The 22150-nt window shown below is 54.2% G+C and overlaps 7 protein-coding genes across 7 annotated transcripts; 4 read left to right on the plus strand and 3 right to left on the minus strand.

Moving 5' to 3' along the window:
• Positions 1-1093: 1093 nt before the first annotated feature.
• Positions 1094-5950, minus strand: ACET3X_005180 (uncharacterized protein). The gene is made up of 4 exons (XM_069451356.1): positions 5770-5950; positions 5170-5710; positions 2172-4798; positions 1094-2122 (listed from the first exon to the last, which is right to left on the minus strand). The coding sequence occupies exons 2-4, from the start codon at positions 5613-5615 to the stop codon at positions 1452-1454; spliced, it is 3744 nt and encodes a 1247-aa protein (XP_069307224.1). The 5' UTR covers positions 5616-5710; positions 5770-5950; the 3' UTR covers positions 1094-1451.
• A 216-nt stretch (positions 5951-6166) lies between these two features.
• Positions 6167-7976, plus strand: ACET3X_005181 (uncharacterized protein; the record flags this gene model as incomplete). Its single annotated transcript, XM_069451357.1, has 2 exons — positions 6167-6316; positions 6363-7976. 2 exons carry the CDS (start codon positions 6167-6169, stop codon positions 7974-7976), a joined length of 1764 nt encoding a protein of 587 aa, XP_069307225.1.
• Positions 7977-8316: 340 nt separating this feature from the next.
• ACET3X_005182 (uncharacterized protein) lies at positions 8317-9836 on the minus strand (the record flags this gene model as incomplete). The annotated part of the gene is made up of 2 exons (XM_069451358.1): positions 8317-9600; positions 9651-9836. The coding sequence occupies 2 exons, from the start codon at positions 9834-9836 to the stop codon at positions 8317-8319; spliced, it is 1470 nt and encodes a 489-aa protein (XP_069307226.1).
• Positions 9837-10833: 997 nt separating this feature from the next.
• On the minus strand, positions 10834-15712 carry ACET3X_005183 (uncharacterized protein; the record flags this gene model as incomplete). Its single annotated transcript, XM_069451359.1, has 9 exons — positions 10834-12257; positions 12310-12416; positions 12474-12900; positions 13133-13333; positions 14504-14913; positions 14963-15163; positions 15200-15286; positions 15333-15574; positions 15629-15712. 9 exons carry the CDS (start codon positions 15710-15712, stop codon positions 10834-10836), a joined length of 3183 nt encoding a protein of 1060 aa, XP_069307227.1.
• A 647-nt stretch (positions 15713-16359) lies between these two features.
• On the plus strand, positions 16360-16953 carry ACET3X_005184 (uncharacterized protein; the record flags this gene model as incomplete). Its single annotated transcript, XM_069451362.1, has 3 exons — positions 16360-16422; positions 16705-16834; positions 16913-16953. The coding sequence occupies 3 exons, from the start codon at positions 16360-16362 to the stop codon at positions 16951-16953; spliced, it is 234 nt and encodes a 77-aa protein (XP_069307228.1).
• Positions 16954-17100: 147 nt separating this feature from the next.
• On the plus strand, positions 17101-17919 carry ACET3X_005185 (uncharacterized protein; the record flags this gene model as incomplete). The annotated part of the gene is made up of 4 exons (XM_069451363.1): positions 17101-17120; positions 17183-17302; positions 17406-17784; positions 17836-17919. 4 exons carry the CDS (start codon positions 17101-17103, stop codon positions 17917-17919), a joined length of 603 nt encoding a protein of 200 aa, XP_069307229.1.
• A 729-nt stretch (positions 17920-18648) lies between these two features.
• On the plus strand, positions 18649-21686 carry ACET3X_005186 (uncharacterized protein; the record flags this gene model as incomplete). The annotated part of the gene is made up of 3 exons (XM_069451364.1): positions 18649-19138; positions 19185-20200; positions 20355-21686. 3 exons carry the CDS (start codon positions 18649-18651, stop codon positions 21684-21686), a joined length of 2838 nt encoding a protein of 945 aa, XP_069307230.1.
• Between the last annotated feature and the right edge of the window lie 464 nt (positions 21687-22150).

The raw sequence follows: 22150 nt of genomic DNA on the forward strand, positions 1-22150 counted from the left end.
ACTTCCAGATGTTTGGCGTTCAGCGTGACAACGCCATATAGAGAGCGAGAAGAAGACCGCCAAGTTTAGACACTCACAAGAGATGAAGGCAAGAGAGACGGGTGCAACTGACGAACAATCCCCTAGGCATCGTGCGCCAGGTAAAGAACCTATATTAACTCATGTCAGCCCAAAGTCCTTCGTATTCTCCACGTGAGCCGGACCATGCCGAGTCTCCATACAAAGTTTGGCCAGCCCATCCAAAGACCGTCAACAACGTGTCGTCGCGACAGCGGAAATAAGCACATAGTCAGGCACCAAACAGTAGGTCGCTGCACCTCTGTAGACTATGCGCAGGCGTTCGTTAGTGGAGGCGAATCTGGAACATCGTCTAGCCTGTGAGCTACCATCGGAGATCTCGCTTATTCAGGAAACCGATCGCCGCGACTTTCGAGCAGAGTGCCGCAGATTAACAACGCTTGGGACCTTCGGGTCATCTACGGAGGGCACGAACGTGTCGTTGGGCCGCGGCTGTGTGGCGCGGATCCGCGAAATAGACGGCAAGAGGAGGGACGGGTGATATGTTGCGGGAGATGAGAGAGATGGGTTGTACCCAGATCGATCGTGGGTAGCTGAGTCGTGGATGATGTGAGCGACGGAGACTGCGCTCGGAGGCCGGTTGATCAACTGCGGGATACACGGTTGAACTAGGCACAAGTTCAAAGCACCAGCGTTACCTCACGTGGCGGCAAGATCTGCTTGGAGATCGTACTTCTTGCCTGCTTGTGTACCCTTCAAAACTGTCGATGATTACCTTGTGAGCCGGTCCGTGAGATGCGAATTCAACAGTTTCGCACTCTGGCAAGGAATGTCCCTTTCAAAGCTGGGCGTTCGCTATATACCCATGCAGGATCTAAGTGATGAGCGATTACAGATCACGTAGATCGAGCAGGTAGATCTCCGACGGGTGCTAACGCACGCGCCGACAATCACCGTCCGCTGCAGGTCATCAAAACTGAAATAAAACCTTGCGAAGCACGCCGACAAGAGCTAGCCTACGAGACACTCAACCTTGTAGTTCAATACGGGTGGCGCATCCGGAAAGCAGTTGGTCGCAAGATTCTAATAACAGTTGATTCTCGATTATGAACCAAATTTTCGCATACCATGTTTCCAGTGGAACGCACGGTAAGTGTAGTCTGTGAGGAAGTAAAGAGATTTCTGTACAAAACAAGGGTGCGTGGCTTCTCCTTTCCCGAACACAAACGAAACAATGTGGCTGAAAAGCCATGACATGACAGGTGTGCGCCGTAGAAGCCCAGCCGGGCCCCGATGCACCAAACACCTAGTTAATCACAAAGGGAAAGAATAGACGCCATCGCCATGCAAGTCTTACGTATGTTTACAGTTCAGGCTTCCTGAGTCATGGATACCCTAGGAGCCATGGAGTGACTTTCCTCCGCGTCTTTGTGCTATGTTTGTTCCTCCTTCGGGCTTTTAGTACGGGACTTGGAGCGCTCGCGAATCACTGCGTCTTTCAGTGCCTTCAGTCGTTCTTCAGTCACGCGAATCGCTTCGTCCATCTCCCGCGCCTGCATGTCATGGGGCGCTAGGGGCTTCTGCGTTTCGTCTTCCGGCTGGACCCTCCGCGTTCCAGCAATGGAGCCTTGCACTCTGTCCAGAGCGACCCTCTCTTCAAGCCAGTTCCATAGATCCGACTCCTCATGACGCCAAATCTCCTCGTACGCAACTTGGCGCTGAACAGTGGACCACTGATTCGGACCGGCGGCCGCAGATCCACCACGAAAGAACCATGTGTACATCAGGAGGGCTCCCAAAATGAAAATAATAATCTGTGGTGTGAAAATGGATTCCAGGATGTCGGCGAATGGGCCAAGGAGACTGCGCAAAGGTTCCAACAGTCCCCAATTGTTTTGCTTTGCTTGACTAGTAGGAGCAGGAGCGGCGGCAGGCATTGGTGCCTCTTCCAAAAGATTGCCCTTCGAGCGCCTCTTTCCCTTTCCGCCCTTTCCGGGTAACCGAGACGGACCGGCTTTTGCAGCGCTCACGGCAGTGCGGAGAGCGGCAGTAAGGGAGGTAGCATACGACATTTGACCGTCATTCGCACCTTTCTCAATAGGGCCTAGGAAGCGTTAATATCTCTCGAGTTGATAACAAACACTACTACTCACCCTTGAGCCAACTCTTTCCACTCCACTCCACCGTGAAGGTCATGATAAGTCGTGTACTGTTTCCTGGTCCCCACATTAAGCAGTACCTCGTCTTTGTAAGGAATATACTGCCATTGGGAACATCAGGTGTTGCTGTGCTGCACTGCACACTCACGGCCTTGTCCAGATCGTACTGCTCCAGGTTCATGGCAATGTTGCATTTTGTCTGGCGTGGTCCAACAGGTGCGTTTAGAGGTTTGATGTAGGAATAGTTGAACGTTTTCGCGTCTTCACCCAAGCCCTTTTTGTCATCTTCCATCTGCAAGTCCAAGGACTTTTGGTCCTCGACCAGCCATTTGCGCATGAACACGCCAGAAGCGGGACCGAACATTAAGCTATAAACCTTGCCCAGAGGTGCTGGAATTGTTGTGTCAATGAGCAGTTTGTCGTAGTGTTGGTCGTTATCACCACACTCAGTAGGTGCGTGTGCTGCCGAACCAGGGAAGTCTTGTGCTGCACCTGCAGCGCCGTTTGTGGCTGCTTTGGCGGCCTCAGTTGTCTCGCCACCACTACCAAAGACTTGTGATACTGCGCCGCTTACCTTCCTGGTGGTCTCGCCTGCTACAGATCCAACTTCGCTACCAGCTATACTACCTTCACCGGGTTCGGTGAAGCTGCCAGTGCCGTCATCATCGTCCGCATCTTCGTCGTACACCTCATCATCTGAATCTTGAAGAGAACCATCGTCACTGCCAATAGATTCTGCCTTCTCAGTCTTGTCGCCAGTACCACCGGAGCCGTCCAGAGTTACGCCATTAAGAGATGACTTGAGATTGGGGTGGGAAATCTTCCAAATGCCGATGATCAAATCGTATGTGGAGTCTCGCGATAGGAATGACGCAAATACATTGCGAGCATGAAGTGTCTGAATGACAATGGCATTTGGGAACAAGACGGCTGTGGACTTCTTTTCGACGGACACGACCTCATCGAAGCTGATGACCAAGTTGGTGACCCATCCAAGAATATTACTGGAGAAGCAAAGATGGCCCTCGGAGACATACAAACGCCCATGAAGCAGGATCTCTTTCTGGAGGGCTGCACTATAGTCCTCGATCAGATAGTCGTCCTCAGGAACGCTTTTGAACAGGGCGTGGAAATCCTTATTTCGCCTAGGAGGTGCAACCGCGAATCCAGTTCCGTTCAGACGGTGGCTGTTCAATGCTGAGCTTGGTGCCAATGTACTGGTGCTCGCGGTGACGACGCCACCTAGAGTATTGCCGGTTGTAGCAGAGCTGCCCCTATGCCGTCTCCGTCTGCCACCGCTTATACGACTGCGTATGCTACCTTGCCGTCCGATGGATGCCGGTGAGTCGGTGATTTCAGGTTGTCGTGGAGGAGAGGCTGCGCCCGCTCCTGACTGACCAGAAACAGCAGTCAGTGATCGTGGACGCTCACTAGCCATTGACGGAGGCTTTTCCCCTGCGTAAGCTGCGGAAACAGCCTGTGCAACAGCCCTGTCCTCGACCTTGGCAGAAGCTTCGTCCGCCTTCATTGTGACGTTGGTCGCGGAAGACATGGGGCTGACCTCGTTGCTTTCAGCAATGCCAAGTTGGGCTAAGCTCAAGTTTCCAGATCCAAGTGTTTCAACGGCAGGTCGGCGCTTCTCAGTACCTTCGCTTGTGGTCGTGTCAACGTTCTCAGGACCAATAACTTCTTCGCCGCCGTCAGCAGTATTGTCCTCCTCTTTCTGTGGTTGCGGGCTGGGTTTATTCTTCGGGTTTGCGCTGTTTGCAATGGTGTCACCCAAGTTGTTCGCTGCGTTCTGGGCAGCGGAAAAGATGGAAGCGAAGAATCCACCAGGCCCACCAGGAGATGATGGAGGTACAGCAGTCCCTCCAGGGGTTTTTGCCTCCTCGAGATGCGGGGTGAGGGGCGGGATTGACGAGTGCGAGAGCTTGCTTGGAGGATTGGTGGCTGATCGTACGCGTCTGTGCGATATCATATTCCCCGAGGGGGAAACGACTACGTTTGGATTTGTCTCGGTATTATTGCGCTTTACAGTATTCTTGGAGCTAGTCAAGTCTGTCGGAGAAGAAGCCTTCCCGTCGGTGGGCGTGGGCGGAGTTATGAAGGTCGTGGGGGCATGAGATAAATTGGGAGGTGTCGCAGGGAGCGAGGTGATGATGCGTTGTGGGGCCAGGGATGGTAACGACGGCGTGGACTTTGTCTCCTTCTCTGTGAGTATCTGTATCTGTGGTGGTGAGGCCTGGATCGGATCGTCCAACACCCTCGTGTCGCGCTTCTTGCCTCCAAACAGCGCCCCTAGTCCACCTCCGCTCGTACCTGGTCTTGCGGGCTCAGGGCTAGCAGCAGGCTTGGGAGCTGGAGACGTAGACCTGCGATTAGGCGTAAAAGCTTCTTTGAGCTTGCCGACAGGAGACACGCCCCGCTTGTTCACAGCAAGGTTGCTGGTATTTGGACTCTGTGTGGTGGGCTCCTCGATGGAGGCTTGGGAGTTTACGAGTGTGACATGGGAGGAATCTGCAGAGTCGAGGGTCTCGGAAGCGATCAGGGGCGACGACAGCGTCAAGAGGCCGGCATGCGACTGATGTGGTGATATGCCGGGGCGTTTGAGTGCTGGTGGGCTGCAGCCGGTTAGTCGGACGGTCGGAGCCGAGTGGGTACGTATGCAATAAAAGACTAGGAGAGAAGGGCGAGGCGGGTAAGTAAAAACGAATGGAACAGCGAAGGCCAAAAGTGCGTATTGGAATACGGATGCGATGATGCACGACGTGTGGTGTGCTAGTGGGGAAGCTGAGGCCAGAACGTATGCCTGTTCGCGGTGGAGTCCATGCTGAAGGGCGCCAATGCCACGAGGCAAACCCTCCACTCCAATCGACGCGTCGCAGGTGCAAATGCGTCTGCATCTGAGACACAGCGACAAGGGGCGGAGAGAATGGAAAGAAGAAAATAAATGAATCAATAAATAAACAAATAGGAACAGCGCGCAACTTACGGTTCCGTGTCTGAGTCGTCGGTGAGCAGACTGCTTGCGACGCTCTTTGCGAGTCCGAGGGAGTCGTCGCTCTGGTATGGGTGACCCATGCTCGGACGTCTAATTGTAGGAACGGGAGGGAGCACCTCATTGGGGTCGAGTTGCGAGACGTCGTCCTGGCTGAGGGAGCCTTTGCTCTTCTTGCGTCCCTTGAAGAGCTTCGACATGCGCCGCCGATGTGACGACGAGACGTCGCTGCGGCCGTCTTCCGAGTTCTGGCGACTCTTGAGGCGGTCCATGGCCCCGTCGCTCGACTTGGGCAACAAGTCATCGGTGCCGTCGCTGCTCGCAATCGAGACGGTAGAGGAATCTGGGCCCTTTGACGGTGCCCGCGGTGCCGCCAGCGTATTGTCCCTGTCCTTTGGGCTGAACGCGGAGCCTATGCTCCTCCGCCGCTCAGAGGCCATTGTAGGAGGTGGAGGGTACAGGTGTGTGCGCAAAGCACTGTGAAGAGGTCAAGCGTCTTGTTGTTGTCTCAGACACGCATATCGATGTTGCGACGCTTCGTGGTGCCGTATTAGCTACGTGGGTGTTGGGGGGGGGGGGGGGGGCGTCGATTACGTAGGGAGCATGTGTTCAGGGCTCGCGATGCGCTTGGAACTACCGCAGGGTCGCGCCTGCAATCGGATACATGACCAACGAGGGGTGACGGGAGAGTGGGAAAAGCGTGCGACTTATGGCAGAGGGGGTGGAGAGAGGAAGAGAACAAGCAAGTTGGCGCAGGCTATAGAGATGAAACCAGGCGAGCGCGTTGCTCGTGTTCTGGTTCCAACGTCTCTCTCAGCTGCGGGTCTGGCCTTTAGCCTAGGGATCTACTCGGCAGTTGCATGGGGGGGCTGGCCTTGCTATCCCTGTCAACGTGACCGAGACCCCTCACGCGCACCTGCTGCTGCCTCTGCACACAGACACTCGTCGAACATGCCCAACCTTCACCGTTACCACCACCGCCGCCACAACCATGGAGTCGGCACATCTCATCCAGGCCCACGATCATGCCCGCACCGCCGCGACCGCGACCAGCACCAACAGCGTCGCAACCGCGGGGCAGGAGCATGACCTCGCCGCGACCGCCTTCCACAACGCCCAACAAGATACCCATGATGCCGAGGTATGTAGCCTCTGACAGCTTGTCCCGCCCGTCTAAGTAGCTGCAGGCCCGCCGCATCCTCAGTCTCCTCGAAGACCACCATCGCAAGCTCGCCGGCCTGATCAAAGAAGCACCGCGCAAGGAGAAGAAGCCGGCAGACGCCACCAAGCACCCGTCCGACTCGTCGACCCTCTCCCCTTTGGCGAATGTCTCGTCGTCACGAGCATCCGCATCCGCATCCAACCCGTCTTCTCCGACTCCTCCGACGTCTCGCCGCAGACATCCCCAGTCGTCGATAGCCACCAACCTCGCCGAGAAGCGCGGCATACCCAGCGCAAAGAGAGCCGCAAGTGGCGCCGCGCCCAACGCACCAGCCCCCGCAGCTGGCCCGAGTGAGCAACCGTCTACGCCGGTGCGGGATCTCCTGGCGCAACAGTCGCGCCGGACAGAAGCGAGCGCTGGCAGAGACACGGCCAAGCAGCCCAAAGACGCCTCCTCACGCCCTGCCTCTCCGCCCGCCCAAGACAACTTCAGCCGCTTCTACTCGGCCTTTGGGGGCGTCATCTCCGCAATCAGCGCCCCACTGGCCTTCACCTCCCTTCCCCTCAACCCATCTGCGCCCACGCCCGTGTCCGAGACACGCAGCCAAGAGACGGCGTCCAAGACAAGGTCCCGGCCACACTCTCCAGAAGCATCCAGGACCGTCAAATCCTCTGTCCCTGACCTCGCTGCCTTGATAAGCAAGCCTGCACTGCGCGCTTTGCGCGAGGATGGCGCGCCTGGGCCTAACGAGAGCTTCTACTTGGTGCCAACATCAAGCGGGGGGGTTACCTATGCCAGTGTCCTTCGCGATCCGAACGCGACGAACCCCTCATCCAACACACAGCTCAACGCAATCGACGAGGGCTCCGGCTCGTTGCGAGGGAGCTCGCATGAAGAATTCGTCGATGCGCGAGAGAACGTCGGCCCGCCCTCACCTACCAAAGCACGCCGTCCTCCGTCTCGCGCAAACTCGAGCACCGCCGTGACTCCCCAACGCTCCATACCAGCCGGCAGAGGCTCAGGCCTCAAGACCATGGAAGAGCTAGCCCTAGAGAACGACACCCTCAAAACCGTCATCGATAAACAAGCCAAACGCATCCAGATGTGGGAACTCAACTCCCAAAACTCCTTCAACGCACTCGCACAGTCGTTCCGTGCTCGAGGCCCCGGACGAGGCGCCAGCGACCCTAATGCACTCGCTCAAGCCCTCGCTGCCCAGGGCATCAACCACCTCCCAGCTCTTCCTTCCCCTCCTATACCAGGCCAGACACAACAACAGCAACAGCAACAACCCACTTCTCCCGGTCAAGCCCCGCCTTCCGCCCCTGACGCTGACGCCGCAAAACGCATCGCCGATCTCGAGGCCATGCTGGCTTCGCAAAACGCCAAAGTCAACGACTTGATGAGCAACAACGAGAAGCTGGCCAAGCAAAATGAGAAGAACGCACAGGTGTTGAGTCGGTATAGAGAGCAGTGGGAGAAACTCAAGGCGGGTGCAAGGAAGAAGGAACAGGAAAGACGGGAGAGAAACGTCGGCGATGCTAGGGTTGGCGAGTCGACCAAGGACAGCGAGGTTGTTGAAGCACAGGCCGAGGGGGAAGAAGAGCTCGACGAGGAGCCTGGGTTTGGAAAGGCCTAAATGAGGGAGGATGATTTGCAAATGACTTGGTGTTGAGTGGACATGGAAAGATGCCCCATGTCATCACCTCCAGCAATCTTGATACAACATAGATGCAACAACAATCAAGCATTTTCTACATATTTATTGAAGAAGAAAACAATCTGGGTTAGAGTCAATACGGATCAAACTTGTTTCAAAACAGGTTGTTATTACTACTACTGAAATGTCCAAAAGCGTAGTCGAGGCTCGCCTTCCTGAGCCAAACATCTCCTTTGACAATTTATCATCCATGTTCCCGTAACGCCGCCAAAATTCATTCCGCTCATGTTCCCAATACACCCGATCGAATCCAACCAATCTAAGCAGCAGAAGCAATGGGCTTCTGAGTAATGGGCTGGTACGACGGCGCGACGGGCCCACCGACGGTAATCTCCTCATTGGCCATACCTGCTGCGTGACCCTCAAAGTCCGGCGCATCAGGGTGACAGCCGACACGCTCCTTGCTCAGCAAGTCAACGAGAAGAGGACTCGGCTTGTTGCTCTTCTCATAGACGCTGTTTTGGAGGCTCTTGTAGTGCTGGACGTTCTCCATGTACTTGTCAAAGAGGTATGCAGAGTCTAGAGGACCACCCTTTGCCTCGGGATGGAACTGAGCACTGAAGATGGGACGGGAGGTGTGAATCAGACCCTCATTGGACTGGTCGTTGAGGTTCGTAAAGTACTCCTTCCATTCGCTGGACAGAGTAGTAGGGTCAACCGCGTATCCGTGGTTCTGCGAGGTGATATGGCACTTGCCCGTGGTGAGGTCAAGAGCCGGGATGTTATGCGCACGGTTACCGTACTTGAGCTTGATGGTCTTCGCACCAGCAGCAAGGGCGATGAGCTGGTGACCCATGCAGATGCCCATGACGGGAACCTGGGAGGTCTCAAACAGCTTGCGGAGGTTGTGGACCGTGGTTGTGCAATGAGTTGGATCGCCAGGGCCGTTCGAGATGAACACACCGTCGAAGTGGTGTGCAACCTTGTGAATAGGGTAATCAAAGGGGAAGCAGGTGACGCTGGCACCGCGAGAGACGAGACTACGGAGGATGTTCTCCTTGACACCGCAGTCGATTAAAGCTACGTGCATGTCGCCCAGAGAAGAGCTGACGTGGAAGGGGGCCTTGGTGGATACACGACGCACAAGGTTGATAGCCTCAGGATCGACGTATGCCTCGTCCTCATCGGCATCGTACTCCTCGCCAATCGAGATACGAGCAAGAGAGGAACCCTCCTCACGGAGGTATGTTACAACCTCACGGGTATCAATGCCCGAGATGGCGGGAACTCCCTCACGAGCACACCATGCTGCGAGTGACTCGACAGCCGTCCAGTGGCTGTGCTTCAAGGCATAGTCCTGGACGACAATGCCAGAAGCTTGGATGTGCGGAGATTCAAAGTATCGGAGCAAGCCGTGCTCATCACGGGCGTTGGAGGGCACACCGTAGTTGCCGATCAGCGGTTGTGTGAAGACGAGGATTTGGCCACGGTAGGAGGGGTCCGTCATGGATTCGGGGTAGCCGACAAGAGAAGTGGTGAAGACTGCTTCTCCAGAGACGTTGGTCTTGGCTCCGAAAGACTTGCCTTCGAAAATGGGGCCATTCTGAACCGTTGTCAGTGACGCGCCAAGACGTGCAGGATGACTGTACGCACCTTGATTGTGAAAGTAGCGGGTTCGTTGGAGACAGCTGTGGCTCTGCGCATGCTAGGAGTAGGAATGGCACGTTGGGTGTTTCCTTCAACAGTAGCGAGGCAGCGTGTCTGCACACGGTTCTTTGTCATTCGTCCCAGGAACCCTGCGGACCGCATGGTGGAAGGCTTGATCATTTGCGACAACATGATGAGCGGAGATGTGAGGCGACGTAGTAATTCGGTTGATAGCAGTTTTTTGGGTAGGCGTTCAGTTTACTGATGCCTTCCACAGGTGGTCTGCGGACAGTCAGTTGGACGCTCATGACGCGTCAGTCGGTGGGCGACAGCATACCTGAGATGTAATCCTGTAGCACTCAATTAGCCATGGTCAAAACAGAAGAAAGGAATGAAAAATTCTGGAGGAGAATGCATCGATCGTCAAGCCACCAAGAGGCAGAAAGAGGCCGGCGGTGAATTGACGGTGTGCGATGCATGTCCAGATAAGGCTTCATTGAGCATCGCAATCATGACATACCTGGGAAGTAAAGAGTGTCGGGGCAGCACTCATAAGCGCGGTAATAGAGCCAGTCGAGGTCAGGAGGGGTGCCTATCTGAGGCGAGGCTTGCGGGTGCTAGTTTGAGAGTGTTGAGCTTGCTTGAGGTGAGGATACAAAGTAATCGGAGAGGGGCTTTTCTGCAGCACCGGATGACGCTAGGCGCAATGACACACGCGCGCGCGCCAATAGTCGCCTTTACAATAGAATATCTGTCACGATAACGATTGGACTTGCAAAGTTTCTTCACTCTTTGACCCTTGTTCTTGCACAAACGTCCGGGGAAGCTGGATGATGAGTTTGCGGCCCCGCTATCAAGTCCCTTTGGGCCATACTGCACCGCGTATCCTGCAACTGCCTGACGCCTTCAACTTCGCATCATGACGTTTGGCTAGTGCGCAGCACACGTAGCAAAAATATTCTCCATCAGACTCCACGCCTTATCTATGTCGATCGCAAAGGAGCTTTACCGGGTATCCGCACGCAAATGACGAGTGACAGTCACAATTTTTGTTTTCCCCCGACATCGGCATCGTGACGATCCGAAGCTTCCTTCTAATTAGCCGAGCAAGTCCCCGTGCATCAACACAATCGGCGCACGAGCACGCCCTGTGAGTGAGCCTCGTCTCGGCACCCGTCCAACTAGACCGTTAAACTGTAATCTTACCCGTCAACCTCACATCCCTGGAACTCGATCCCACAAAAACATGATACTCTCCAGTAGCGACGCTCCACTTCCTACTGCTCTCGTCCCAAAAGCTCATGTCCCTTCTCCTCAGCTTGAATGTAGCAGTCCCACTAGCACCAGCTTCAAGCCTGAGTTTCGCGAACCCCCTCAATTGCTTTGGTGGTGAATTGGTCGATGCAGGGTAGCCTAGATACAGCTGCGGCACCTCTGCACCTGCAACACCGCCGGAGTTGCTGATCTTGGCGGTAACAGTAGCTACAGTTTCGAAAAGATCAACAGGGCCTCCGGGGCCCTTGGCACCGGTTGCGGGACCCGCGGAGGGTTTTCCTGAGACGCTGAGGTCGGAGTAAGTAAAGTTGGTGTAGGAAAGACCGTAGCCGAACTCGAATCTGGGCTCGATATCGTGCTGGTCAAATCGGCGGTAGTCGATGAAGAGGTCCCAGTCCTTGTCGTCGCCTCTGGCAATTGTGGTACCATAGTCTGATTGCTTCTTTGCGATGGTGTAGGGCAGCTTGCCGCTTGGTGAAGCTGCACCATAGAGGATGTCGACGAGGCCATTTCCCGATTCTTGACCCGGAAGACCTGCCCAAACGACAGCAACCACATTCGGATTGTCGATCCATTGCTCCATGATGACAGGACCGACGCTATGGACTACGACGATGGTCTTCTTGTTGACAGCAGCAACTGCTTTTACCAACTCGTTTCCGTTGTGCCATGGGTCCAGGTTGTTCCTGTCGCCGGCGTTGCCTTCGACAGTTATGTAGCCTTCGCCAGCATCGCTGTTGATGCAGACCACCGCAACATCCGCGTTTTTTGCTGCGCTAGCACCTTGCTGCGCGTTGTCGTTTGGCGAAGAAGTGATGGAAGTTCCGTCCTTCTGGCCTTGTGTCTTGATAGCATCGAGAGGAGCAACAAGATAGGGAAACTCGACTGATCCAGAGCCCCAACCCATCGCCAGTGTTCCATCATTACATCCGCGATCAACGCACGCATTGGCTCCTTTGGGCGCAACGATGCTGTCGCTTCCGATAACAGCGATGCTTTTGGGCTTCTTGAGTGGCAACGCGGCGTTTGTGTTCTTCAGCAAGACGATGCCATCGCGAGCAGTAGCACGGACATTCGTCTTGTGGTTTCCACCTACTTCATGTTTGCCAATCGTCCAAGAGCTGAATGACGTGCTTGGATAACCCTTATCTTGACCGACGAGATACCAGGCGGCTAAAACGCGCTTGACCATGTCATCGAGGCGAGATTGTTGCACTTGCTTGTTGTTGATGGCGGTCTGCAGTTGCGGGCCCCAGAAGATGTTGCCGTTGCTGAAGTCGGTGCCGGGCATAGTCATGTCCATGCCACCGTTTGCGCTACCAGTGGTTGTATGTTGCGCTGAGTTGACGTCAGATATTGTACCAGAAGAACAAGCGTACAACATGCTTACCATTCCAATCACTCATTATGTATCCACGATGGCCAAGCTCGTCTTTAAGGAGCTTGTTCATCACGCCGTCGCTTTCGCAAGCCCATGTTCCGTTGATCTTGTTGTAGCTGCAGCAAGTTAGTAAGGTCCAAAATCACACACCTTTCCACTTCAAAATTTCTTACCTGCACATGAATGCCGCAACGTTGCTGTGTACAGCGTCCATAAAGGGCCACACATAAAGCTCGCGAAGTACCCTATCTGGCACATCGGAGCTCATAGTCTCTCGGTTCAGTTCTTGTTCGTTTACAAGCCAATGTTTTGCCGTGGCCTGAACACCCGCCTCTTGCATGCCCTCGATGGTCTCCGCCATCATGATGCCCTGAAGGTAAGGATCTGAGCCAAATCCTTCCCAATTTCGACCACCATTTGCATGCTTGCCAAGAGGACCAGCGGAAGGTCCGAGCTGGACGTGAACACCTAGCTGCTTTGCTTCAGCACCCAGGAAGGCACCTCTTTCACGAATAAGGTCGAGGTCCCAAGTGCTCGCGGCGTGGATAGCCGCGCTGAATGCGGTTACACCTTGGATGTAGCGAACACCAAGGGGTCCATCTGGAGTTTGTCAGTAAGAAGTTCTATTTGATAGAGCCATGGAGCAAATAGCGCTTGGCAAGTTTTTTTGGTGGTTTTCAGGATTCAGGTTCTAGGCTCCGAGCATCGGCGTCGCTGAACACAACATGCTCGTCAAGACCACTGCATGTCCTGGTTGCGTTGGACAGCATCGCCCACCTCTGCCGTTCACAAGCACGGGTCGGCTCGGAAGCGGTGAATCACAACTGCTTACCTTGCAGACAAAGCGACGGGTATCCAATCGAGCCAGCCCCCTTGGTGTTGCCAACACAGGGACCTTTCTGCCACCCAACACCCGTGACGATTCCGATCTTCTCACTCTGCGATAGCTTCGCGAGCGCAGCGGTTGCTTTCGTGTACGCATCGTCCCAGTTTCCAACTGCACGTTTTGAAGCAGACTGATCGGATGGAATGGCTGCATTGGTTAGCGAATAACTTGTTGTTGCGTGTGAGTTGGTTGAACCTGAAGCCTGCGACAATACGGCTGTAGCCAGTAACGGGAAGAGACAAGACCGCATCGTCATATACAAAACGCCTCAATTTTGTGAGTCTTGTATTGGAAAGCGAAGGGAAGCCACTAACTGGGCATCTCTCCTATTAAGTACCCGCGGACTGTCCATGCTGCGCAACGCACAAGCCCGAGACACTTGTTTTTATCAAGATTGATCCTTGGCACGATCAGAGCATGCCCCATGTTGAACCCCAAATCCAAGAAAATCACACGTCGTATGACGCGTGATGTAGAGTGGTGGTTGCTGCATTTGATGAGGTGGTAGGAAGGAATATATGGAGGCGGGCCGTTGATCCAGGGTTAACAGCCGGTGTCTAGGGCTCGCGGCGAATCAAACGTCGGGACGCTGCGTCACGAGTGGAGTCGGAACGGTCGTGGCCCAGGAATAAAGTTACTGAACTGCTAAATGTACGCTGCGAGCGATATGGGGAACATGCGGCTCAGTCGTGTGATGGTTTTGAACTCGACTAGTGTGATCAAATGACGACCGTCGCTATTCGCTCACAGATCTTAGGTACCTAGGTAATTATACGGAACGCTGTATTGCGCCGTGTATCCTAGCATACGCCTACTCGGATGAAGTAAACACTTTCTGCCTGCCAGAACTGACGCTCATGACGGTCATTTACATAACTGTCCTCCTAAATTTTTCTTCGCATTGTCGTAAAGACTTTGTGTTTCTCTCCTTCAACCTCTGCCGATACACTGTATGATCCATCTCTCTCACCAGACAAGCGATGCTCTAATGCATGTCTCGAGCTCTTACCTGAAGAGACTGTTGGTATCATGCCAAGACTTTTGTCTGCTGTAGCACCCCGCCAATCGTCACGAGATACTGTGCATTTGACGCCAAGGAAATGTCTGGGCAAGGCTGAAGTTTGGCTTCAGCGCGATTTGGAACATTCAACAGACCCAAGAAGCATCATCAAGAGTAATCGGCGTATTCGCAGTCATCATCCAGCCGTAAGCAGTGCGCACACGATGGCCTCTCTTCTGTGCACTTCCGTCTCCTTTGCTTGCAGTTAAGACACCCGTTCTTGGAGCGTTTCTTGCTGGTGATGACTTCGTACTGACACGTCCATAGTCCCCTTCGGCACTGGTTGCATGTGGGTTTGGACTCGTTACATTTGATCTTCTTCTCACGACAGCGGATGCAGGCTTTACCAATAGGCGGCGCAGATTCTTCGATGACAGGCGCGCTCTCCTTCGATTTGGCGGATGGTGCGGATGATTTGGCCTTACTTTTCTTGTTAGATGCTTTTCGCGGTGTCGTGGAAGAGGCCACAGCACCACCTTTGTTGCTCTTCTTCTTTGTGGATGACTTTGGACCTTCTGGAGATGTTGACATGTCAAGATGCGGGTCTCTGGAGTTGCTCTGTGCCTCGGTCTCATCCTTTTTGCTACGTTTCCTTTTGCGAGGTTGCTTTTCTTGCGTAGTGTCGACTGTAGCGGCGACGTCGTTGTCAGTGACTAGAGGAGGCAGACTATCGAAAAGATTAGTGATCGCATTCGTGGCAAACGGGCAAAACATACCTATCGTCAGCCTCGCGCGTGGTGTGTATGGGGTTGTGCTTGTACACCACATTGACGGCGTCTCTCTTGAGAGAAAACTTGATGTGTATTGCGCCTCCGCAGTCGTAGGTTGGCAAGACAACAGGTCCCTGCCTCTTAACCTCAGATTCGGCATCGTCGCTATCATGGGACTTCTCTTTCTTTGTGTTGTTTTTACGGTCCCTATTCTGGAAGCTGTCTTGGCAAACGAATTTGAACCTGGCACCGTCACCGCCTTCTCTGTTTTGTGCAGAGCGTTCCGAGTACTTGAAGCCATCGGTGTCTTGAATAGCTTGGACGATAGACCTGTGTTGCATAAGCAGCAGTTATGCAAACGGGGTCGGTCTGGTACCTAGCAATTGCTCGCTGTACCTTCAGTCTGTCTCTGCTGTCAATATCTCGACACAGCGCATATTCAACTGCGACGCTCTGAAGGTGATCGGCTGGTTGTATAAGCGCATCAAGATTTGGTTGCTGCGTCACGGGGACGGTGATGGTAGAGGCTGTTGCAAAGATGAACTCTGTAACAACGTCTGTGGGGATGAAGCTGGCTGCATTCTTATCCAGTTCATTGCGCAGAGCCCCTTCGAGTGACTATTACATGACGACTTAGCTACGCGTATACGGATTGTGAAGATCATATATTACTTCAGATGTGGGACAGCGATAATAGACTTCGGGATTCAGGCCTTTGTGAAATCGAAGATCCAATTCATCTTCGAGGTCATCCATGGCAGCACGGTCATAGATTGAGGCATAACTGTTGAGTGATGCGCGGTGCCGCTCTCGTGCGCGATCCAGTCTGTTGGACGAGACGAAAGGAGCCAGATGGATAGGGTGCGTCCAAGCTTCCGGGGAAAAAGTTGTTCCGCGCCGGTGCTAGGCTATGATTGGATGCATACCTTGTTGCTAGACAGGGCTAAGGTTGCCCTGCAGCATTCTAAAATTCGATTCACGTCGGCAATGGGCCAAGCTGCACATACCTCGCATATGCAGTAAATGAGCTCTCTCTCTCTCTCTCTCCTGGGCGAGTACATATGGCTATGCGCGCTTATGGCTCAATGTGCAGCTGAGGGTACCCTGCCGATGCCAGCAGCACCTGCGCTGTCTGCTCCGGTGAATGATGGAGGCCGGCTGCTTGCGCAAAACACTACCCGGCCATGCTGTTAGAGGACGATCAGCCACGTTGTTCATGTGCACGTTCCTCCCTGAATCTGGGGCTCACTGAGCTTGTCAGGGATGTCAGGGATGGTTCGGGGCCATGTGCGAAGCGTTGGAATGCAGAGAGAGTGCGTCTTCACAGTCGTGCCTCGTTGGGTGTTGCGTCTATCGAGCCAATGTCAGCGTGCAGCTCGTGGGGTGTCGGCGGGACTGCAGCAATGCGTCGGCCACGCATTGGATTAATATGCGGCCCCCTTCGCGGTCTGGCCAGCGAGCGCGCAGTAAAACAAGGCCTCAAATTGTGCAGACCCTACATAATGAGCCGTTTCCGAGCTACGGGCGGGAGCCGATGCAGTTGGCAAGGTTGTGATAACAGCCCTAGGCCGCTTTGATTGATTGGCGTCCTCGCAGCTCAAGTCAAGGGCCTCGTCCGCTACCGTAGCTAGAGCGCAACCTCACACAAGCCCTCTCATACCTCTCCACGCCCTCCTGTGACAATCGCATCTTCGCCGGCCGCTGCTGCGCCTGTACCGTCTTTGTCCCGCCGCGTGCCTCGTCGCTAGCACTGCCTCAATCGCTCGCGCATTGTTCGCCCGCCGGCCGCTTGGAACCTCGACTCAAGTCTAACGGGTGGTGTTTCACGCTCCAAACCACGTAGCACACGCCCGCCGCCCTCTGCACGTCGACTCATAGGTATGCCTGCCCGAGTCTGTCATTCTTGCCAGAGCCAAAAACAAAACACACATGTCCCGAGACTGATCGGTTTGCCAGAACTCTCCCCGCTTATTGGAACCCCTCGTTTGAGCCCGTAGCTCCCATCTCCGCACTACCAACGGCCCTGGGTCTGCGCAGCTCCATCTCCGCCTCATCTTCGCTCCATCTACTCGAGTCTTGGCCTCGGATCTGTCTCTCCAAAAAAACGTTGATATCCGCGGAACAAGTCCTAGCCTGCCTTCACCATGGTCGTTGCGACAATCAAGTATGCGATACGCCTGTTTTGCGATGGCAATCCTCTGTATACCAATACTTACTGCCCTACAGGTGCGTCGTCGTCGGCGACGGTGCGGTCGGAAAGACATGTCTTCTTATCAGCTACACGACCAACAAATTTCCCTCGGAATACGTTCCTACTGTCTTCGACAACTACGCCGTGACCGTCATGTGAGCTTCCCTTTGCTCTCCATAGATTTGGAGTAGTGGCGTATCCTCGGTGGATGCAAGGCCGGAATAGTGATTGGTGGAGCAGCTGCTGACTGCTTCCAAGGATCGGTGATGAGCCATACACCCTCGGTCTTTTCGACACTGCCGGACAGGAAGATTACGACCGCCTACGACCTCTGTCATACCCCCAAACTGACGTCTTCCTCGTCTGCTTCTCCGTCACCTCGCCCGCTTCCTTTGAGAACGTTCGCGAGAAATGGTTTCCCGAAGTACATCATCACTGTCCGGGCGTGCCCTGCCTTATTGTCGGCACACAAGTAGATCTCAGGGAGGACGCTGCAGTAAAAGACAAGCTCTCAAAACAGAGAATGGCGCCTGTGAAGAAGGAGGATGGTGAAAAGATGGCGCGAGAGCTGGGCGCAGTCAAGTACGTCGAGTGTTCGGCGCTGACTCAGTACAAGCTCAAGGATGTGTTTGATGAGGTAGGCTAATTTGTTCGACATGGACTCGTGTAGATGCTAATATCTTCGCAGGCTATTGTAGCAGCCCTCGAACCACCAGCAGCGAAGAAAGAGGGTGGCGAGAGGAAGAAGGGCAAAAAATGCATTGTCCTTTGAGATGCTTAACGGGCCATTGCGTTCGTGCGATCGCATGCCGAGAGCATTGGCTTGCAGATATTCTTTGATTAGGCGTGAATCTTTTGGATACCTCTCGAACTCCGGCGCCATTGTGGGTAGCGTTCTCTTTCATCAACTATCAACTTGTTCATTTCTACTCTGCGTGTTTTCCTTCAACCTCGGCCAGTTGCAACATGACGTCCGAGACACAGCAGGCGGACATGACGTGCTTGTCGACGAGAGAGGGCAAACTGTGAGGAAGCTAGAACGGGGCATTGCGCATTCGATTTCAACACTAACTGCAGCGGATACAGTATCTTGCTTCACTCTCTGCACGCTGCGTGCAAAAATGCTTCCCCACGTGGCTTACCCCTCTTTTAAAATGAGGTGACCCAGAGGCGCGTTTGTTGTCGTTACTATTGGCGTTGCCTATATCTATCACGACTGTGTCTTGTTAAACAACAGGATTCATGGCCGTAGATAGCTTTCTGCCTCAACAGCTGTGTAACGCCAAACCCTCATCTGTTTTCTGAACCCGAACCTCGATTTGCGTGACTTTTGCAAGTTGCAAGTTTCGAATGCTAACACTTTTGTGTCGAGATAGGCAATTCGAGCATTTCGCACTATTCGAGCTACTACCACCCACATTGGTTGCCTTCTAGGCCCTTTCACCCATTCAACTTCTGACAATTTGGAGCAAATCACCCACCTGGACGACGCGTTGAAATCATGTCCTACCGACACGACGATGATAGGAAGCGCCCGCCGCCAATTGCTGTCCCATACCCGCTGCCCCCTCCGCGGCCTCCTCCAGACACCGCGCCTACCGACCAGCAGAGGCAACAGCACACCAGGAACGCGTCCAGTTCAGCCAAAGGCCAGCGCTCTGCCGGTACTACCCCGCTACTTTCGCCTGTAGAGTCGCATCCTCCAGCTTCAGGTTCAGGCCGGAGTCGCAACGCCATGGCCACGTTCACCAACTTGATTGAACAGGCACGTGTATCATCTCCCCGCAAGTCGGAACATGGATCTTGGACAGGTAGCAGTTTTGGTTCTACGGCACACTCGAGGCAGTCAGGGCGCAGTCAAAACGATGCTGCAGCTGCGCAGGCCCGGCTTGAAGCTCTCGACGAAGAGACTGCTAGGGGAAAGATGGAATCTCGTGCTGAGAAGAACCTGTTCAAGTTGACAGGTCAGATTCCGCCTACACCGACAGCCGGTAAGCAGACATCATCACGTCCATTTTCTGGTACTAAATACTACAGATTCTGCAGACGAGGATGACGTGTACATTAGAACCCAAGACCTGCGACAGCAATGCCGGATTGCAAATGGAGAGCAACAGCCAGACCGTGACGAGCCAGTCAAGAGTCCCAAGAGGAAACTCTTCCAGAACCTGCGCAACACTTTCTCTAAATCTTCCAGCGCTGCACCGCCACCGCCGATGCCAAACAAAGCTGCGCAGATTCTTGGAACAGCAACACGACAGGCTCGCGTCATCCCAGTTCGGCCCATCAAGTCAGCGCGCCCCAAAGAGACAACGCCAAAGAGGGTTTCGCGCTCAGACACTGCAAAGTCGCTGCCTGCAAAGATTGCTAAGCCGGATAGCTACGCTCATCGCCATCGCAATGGATCGTCGCACGGTAGTCGCTCGATTGGTCGTGGCTCATCTGGCAGGAGTGGCCCCAGGAAGCAGTATTCTGACATGGGAAACACCCCTCAAGCAACTGAAGTCAACGCCTCGCTCGACTCACTCGAGCCTCCTCCTCCACCAGCGAAGGATACTCCTCCAGCAGGCCAGAGGTCTGCCAGCCCACTCCGCAGGGCCGTTGCGCCATTGGGCGACCTTCGTGAGAGCTACTCGACCTTCACCGATGGCATTGCGAATGTGCGATTTCCAGAATTTGGCCTATCTCCTTCTTCTTCAGCTGGCATTCTGCCTGGGGATGGTGGCATGAGCCCCACCAAATTCCTCCCGTATACTGCAGAGGAGTACTCTAAGCTGGTAGGAGGTGAAGCCATGCAATGGCCCCACCCTGACTGCAACGATTCGCCTAGTAAGGCAGGTGGCAAACACCCAGCTCCTTTGGCAAGTGCGAGTCTTGGTGTGTTGCGGCTTCCTCATCCTGACTGCAGGAGTGAGGAGCGTCCGACTGCAACGCTAAGTGACGACAACATCAACGACAACGTAGACACGTACAGTCCTCTCCACCCGCGCTTTTACTCTCCGACTCACCTCTCTGCTCGTGGCTTCGCTGAGGGTGAAACTCCATCTAACAATGTAAGTCGCATGTTGCTCTTCCCCTCTTACTTTTGATAACAGAGGGGCACTCACCTCGCTCCTTGTCTTCCACTCAAGCGTTTGCTCTTATTCGCCCCTAATACTCTGCCTTCGCTTGTATTGTCCTAGTCATACTCACTAACGACTTTGTCAGTCTGATACCACCCGTCTTCTTTACTCGGTTCCCAGAAGGTCGCTATCAGTCCTCCATCTTCGCGAAGAATCAAACGACGGCTCAATCAAGATGATCTTCCAGGGAAACCGCCAGGACATCGATTCGCAGTCCCCAACTGCGCAGGAGATAAAGGAGAATGAGCAGCGCAGCCAGGCGGGTGATCGGCGGTCTGACTTTGGCATTACGGCTCGCGTCGTGCAAGAGCTACGTATCGGAGAGAAGAATGGAAACCTGGCTCAGAAGAACGGCAATTCTGGCCAGATCCAGCCTGATCAGTCTTCCTCGAGGCTTACTGACATGCTCAATACCGTCAGTCCAGGTCGGAGCGAGTCTCATGGCGAATTTCAGCCTTACTGTCCCAGCGCCGTTCCCAGCCCGCTCCACAATGTGTCTGGTCCCCTAGTCTCGGCGCAGTCAGTCATGCCTTCCGGCGGATCACACGGTGCTTTCCCTTCACTATTCCCGCCCAAGACAATCGACGACCACTTCTTCATGACCAACGAGCACCTCGACGTGGTGGGCAAGACGACTTGGGATCTTCTCGAGACGTTCAACGAGAAGCAAAAGAGCATGTCGAATGCAAGACAGGAGGAGATGTTGGCGCTCATCAGTACGCGCTTCGAGCAGATATCATCCCAGCTGGTAGCAGTCAAGGAAAATACCAAACGCATCGACGACAGTATAGTAGAAAACCAGCAGAAGGTCCATGCCAGCATCACCAGCATGTCCGAATGTATCAAGGAGACCATCCCGAAGGCCTTTGCAGAGCAAGACAAGAAGATGACGAGTATGGAGGCGGAGATGAGGGAGATGAAGCAGATTGTTCAGGCTTTGCAGAAGTCGGCAGAGCAGAAGTCGGCAGAGCAGAAGGCGACAGAGGCCAGGGCGCTTCAGTACTATACTCCTACTGGTCAGGGCAACGCTGCGAACACGTCTCAGCCCCCGTTCCCCTCACATAATGCGCGCCCTCAGCACTCGGTCCAGAGCTACTATGGTGGCAATACTGAAGTTGTCCGCGATGGACATGCGGTAATGCCGCATAACATGGCACCTCTGCAAGACAGTCACAACGACCCTCGTTTTGGGTACCAGGCTAACAACCAGTGGACTGGGCGTCCTGGCTACGCTAGCCGCAACACCAAGGAAGAGCGTCCATCGTACCCTACAAACCCTTACCACAACATGGGAGGCCAATACAACAACGGCTACGATGGCAGCTACTCTTCGTACGCCTATTCGCCCAGCTCTCTCAGCCCTCCCGACCAGCACTTTGCTTTCAACAACCAGGGCAACCAGGGCCAGGCCAAGTAAAGTCAGCCGTTGGACAAGGATGTGTTGCAGACTCACTCTGAAAGGAGAATGGTTATGGGGAACCTGGACGGTTTGCTGTGCTTGCAGGGAGACAAGATAGCGATCAGACGACATTGTGTTTGAGCAAACTCACAGCGGAACATTTTGTATTATAACAACTCAGAGGGTATCTAGTTTGGGCCGATTGGGAGTTTTGTACGATATGACAAGATACCTTCATTTGGCGTTTACTTTGATCAATCCTCTTATCGAGTGCTAGAGCATCCCACCGATAGTCTGGGCTGTATGTTGCTGGGTGATGTTGGACAAAGAGGTTTGCATGTGCTGATTCAGCCGTCTAGTTGCACGTGGTCGTGGACTGTGGATTCGCGATTGTACGGTACCGAGGGTTGGGCGATGCAAGCGCATGCATCTAGACGTGGCGATAGCGTGTGCTTGGACGGGCTATGCTCATAGGCCAGACG

This window comes from Alternaria dauci, chromosome 4 (genome assembly GCF_042100115.1).
Source record: "Alternaria dauci strain A2016 chromosome 4, whole genome shotgun sequence".
Classification (NCBI taxonomy): Eukaryota; Fungi; Ascomycota; class Dothideomycetes; order Pleosporales; family Pleosporaceae; genus Alternaria; species Alternaria dauci.

Bases quoted from the DNA above. Each gene is read 5' to 3' on its own strand.
- ACET3X_005180 (XM_069451356.1), bottom strand. From the start codon at position 5,615: ATGGCCTCTGAGCGGCGGAGGAGCATAGGCTCCGCGTTCAGCCCAAAG. The intron at 4,799-5,169 runs GTAAGTTGCGCG...AACCGGCTGCAG, and splicing joins GACGACTCAGACACGGAACC to CCCACCAGCACTCAAACGCC. The intron at 2,123-2,171 runs GTGAGTAGTAGT...AACGCTTCCTAG, and splicing joins TGGAAAGAGTTGGCTCAAGG to GCCCTATTGAGAAAGGTGCG.